This window comes from Sapajus apella, unplaced genomic scaffold (genome assembly GCF_009761245.1).
Source record: "Sapajus apella isolate SASKATOON/1434 unplaced genomic scaffold, GSC_monkey_1.0 scaffold43, whole genome shotgun sequence".
In the NCBI taxonomy this organism is placed as follows: domain Eukaryota; kingdom Metazoa; phylum Chordata; class Mammalia; order Primates; family Cebidae; genus Sapajus; species Sapajus apella.
Genome location: NW_022436983.1, coordinates 17,696,391 through 17,699,353, shown reverse-complemented (window position 1 = coordinate 17,699,353; position 2,963 = coordinate 17,696,391). Strand labels below are relative to the sequence as shown.

The following is a 2,963-nucleotide window of genomic DNA, read 5'->3' as shown; positions in this document are numbered from 1 at the left end:
CAAGTTCCCCAGACTCTCTGAGGATGTTTCCTTCCCTGCTAAAATAGAGGAATGGAAATGTATTTTGCAGGGACGTGTACATACCAGAAATAACATATATAAAGTATCTGGCATGTAGAAGAAGTTCATTGAATGGAAGACATAACTTGTAACTGAAATAGTTTATCTGGTTGGCAGGGTACTAGATAACGACCCTAAAATATTTTAACTTGGATCTTAAATCCAGTTAACTCTTGTATTTAAGGAATTGTAGGCATGTATCAAAAACTCGCCCCTCTCCCAGGCCTTTACCAATACCACAAGCAAGCTTCATTTTAAAATTTGCTCATCAATCACCTTACTCTTTAATTAATGGGGACTCCCTCCCACAGAAATTTGACAAAAGTCAGAACACGCTTTCCCTTGTTTCAAAATACTACTTTTTGCACTGCAGAAAATACTGAGTATTTACTACAAAATACTTTGATGAAAATTACAAAATGGACAGTTCATCAGCAGTGTGCAAATTCGATACACTAATCTGAAACTATCATTCCAAAATAAACATCTTACTGTTTGCCTAAGAACAGCCAGCTGTTCTTAGGTCAAATGCTTGGGGGATAATATTGCAACATGACGAAAAACTCGTTGGCATATTTAAAGCCAGTTAAAGAAGCATTACAACGTCCAATTCGGAGTGTCCAAAGATACTTTACTAAAGCTCTGGCCTTCCTCTCTTCCAGTTTTTCCTTTGAAAATACACAAATTGCAAATTATATGCCCCTAAGAAGAGTTAACGTATTTCAGAAAATGGAGATACTGGCTTAGACCAAATAGTTTCTATATGGTTCCATTTTATATTAACAGTTTGCAAGCCCTGAGAGATCAATGGTGCTCAACTCTAATCCTCTAAGTGTCCCTTCTAGATCTTGACCTAGTGCTAATTTCCTACCGGAGTGGAATATGGAACACACAGGCTCCAGCAAGAGTCTGAAAGGTGTGGGCCCGAGGACCAACTACGGCTGGGAGTAACTTCCCAGCCTGCAGGCGATGGGCAGGCGACGCTGGCAGAGCCAAGAGTCACCATTCGCCAGCAGACTCCAAAAGAGTAAAACAAACGGTGCCGGGTGGTGGGGAACGTGGAGGGCGGGAAGGAGTTGAATCACTTCATAAAATGCCTCCACGCCCGCGCATAGTTTTCGTTGAACCCTCTACCTTCACAGAACCTTAAATAATTGTCCCTACAAGTTACCTGGGTTCCCCTCCCTGAAGGGATATCATATTGGGCGGGAGCTCCCGCGAACTCTGACCGGGCGCCTCCACGAAGGCTTTGGACCGGGAGGAAAGACGTGGGGGGGGGGGGGGGGCGCTTTTTCAAAAAAAAGCCGCTGAATGCTGCTTCCTGTCCTCCTTCCCCTAAGATGCTCTCCCAAGACGTACCCCCTAAACCATATTTTCCCTGCTCTGTCGCCACCAGTGACCTTAGGATTTCCCTTTGGCCTCCCCCTCGGGACTTCCTCCTCCCGCTCCGCTAGGCCCCAGGATCCGGCGGCACAAACGGCGCTCGGCCTGCAGGCCCCTCAAGGCAGGCGGGCAGCGAGGTACCATCCCGGCCCATTCCCGCCGCCATTTTCCGGCCACCGTCGCCGCCGCGTAGGGGGGACGATTCCGGAGGAGGAGACTGCGCAGGGGCGCACCGGTCTCCGCCGCAGCGCGGGAGGGGGGGTTCACCGGCACTACGAGGATCCTTACGATCTCCGAAGCCTCCCCTCGCTGGCCACTCTCTGTCTCAATCTAAGGGCTTCTACCAGGCCTTACCAAGAAGCCGCTGGCCTCACCCCAGCTCCCCGCGCTTCTACTTACGCGGAAGAATCCCGCGTCCATCTTGCCGCCTCGCTCGGAGATCGCTCCCTATCCCAGGGTGCACCGCGCCGCCGCGACGGAGGGCGGGACCGGCGGAGGGAAAGCCGAGCGCTGGGACGCAGCGCGCGCCGCTCCGTCCGCCCCCTCCGGCCGACACGAGGCGGCGCCTGCTCAGTGCGCCGGGAGCTTGCCACGCGTGCGCACGAGTGCCAGGGGTCGGACTTCTGTCAGGCCCGAGGCTCCCCGGTAGGCAGTGAAGGAAGCGAACCTGACGACTGCAGCCAATGGGAGCAAAGGGGAGGGCCGTCAGGTCGTCCCACCCTGCGAACCCCTTTGTGGCGCGTGACCAGCCTTGTTCGCGCAATGTGACGTGACCCATTCTTCGACCCGTAGTGGGGGAGGCCTGGCGTCCTGGAGTTCCTTGAAGCGATTGAAGAGAAAGGCTGTTACCTCAGAGTGACGCGAGGGAGGCGGCCCGTGCGCCAACTAGAGGCTTGAGACCTCCCTGTCGTTGTGAAAGTTGTGATTGTGTGGGGTTTACGCGTTTACTAGACGTTTACCAGACGAGAGGATTGGCTTAAAGCAGTCGAGCTTGGTAGCAGACATGAAATCTGCATTGTAGCCCAACTTGCTCGGCCTCTGGAGGAAGCTAGAAGGGTCCAGTAGATGAGTTTCGGTTTCGGCGGCCCCCTAACCACGCCGCAGGACCGGACGCCGGCGAGACAGCCGTGGCCCTCGGGCTCTGCCTGGGGCTCTCCCCGGCCCGAGGCTCGGACTCCGAGAAGCACCAGCGCCTCGTCTGGCCGCCCCGGTGCCTCTGCCCTGGCTGCGAGGGCCTCGGGTTGGATGCGCACTGCTAGATTTTCTTACTGTTTTGAAAATTATTTGTATCTAGTAAAGCAGAGACGGGGGTCTTGCTCTGTTGCCCAGACTGGTCTCGAACTCCTGGCCTCCCAAAGTGCAGGGACTAGGCCTGAGCCACCGCGGCCGGCCCCACTCGGCCAGCTTTTCCGCAAGCGCTTGCCCTCCCTTCTTTTTCGGAGGGAAAGAAAGCTGGCGTCCCTTTCTCCGGCCCCTTCCGGCCATCTTTTGTATCGTTTCCGCCCCTCCGCTCTCGCCTC

At 54.4% G+C, this 2,963-nt stretch overlaps 1 protein-coding gene across 24 annotated transcripts in view; it reads right to left on the bottom strand.

The window, feature by feature from the left end:
• The window catches only part of SRRM1 (serine and arginine repetitive matrix 1), a 29,021-nt gene extending 26,936 nt beyond the window's left edge, over positions 1–2,085 (bottom strand). For 13 of the 24 annotated variants that reach the window (XM_032300835.1, XM_032300839.1, XM_032300836.1 and 10 more), the window contains exon 1: positions 1,843–2,085. In XM_032300835.1, the coding sequence (XP_032156726.1) occupies positions 1,843–1,863 (21 nt within the window). In that variant the 5' untranslated portion in view covers positions 1,864–2,085. The remainder of the gene's footprint in view (positions 1–1,842) is intronic. The other 11 variants (XM_032300850.1, XM_032300854.1, XM_032300851.1 and 8 more) reach the window with 2 other exon arrangements.
• Between the last annotated feature and the right edge of the window lie 878 nt (positions 2,086–2,963).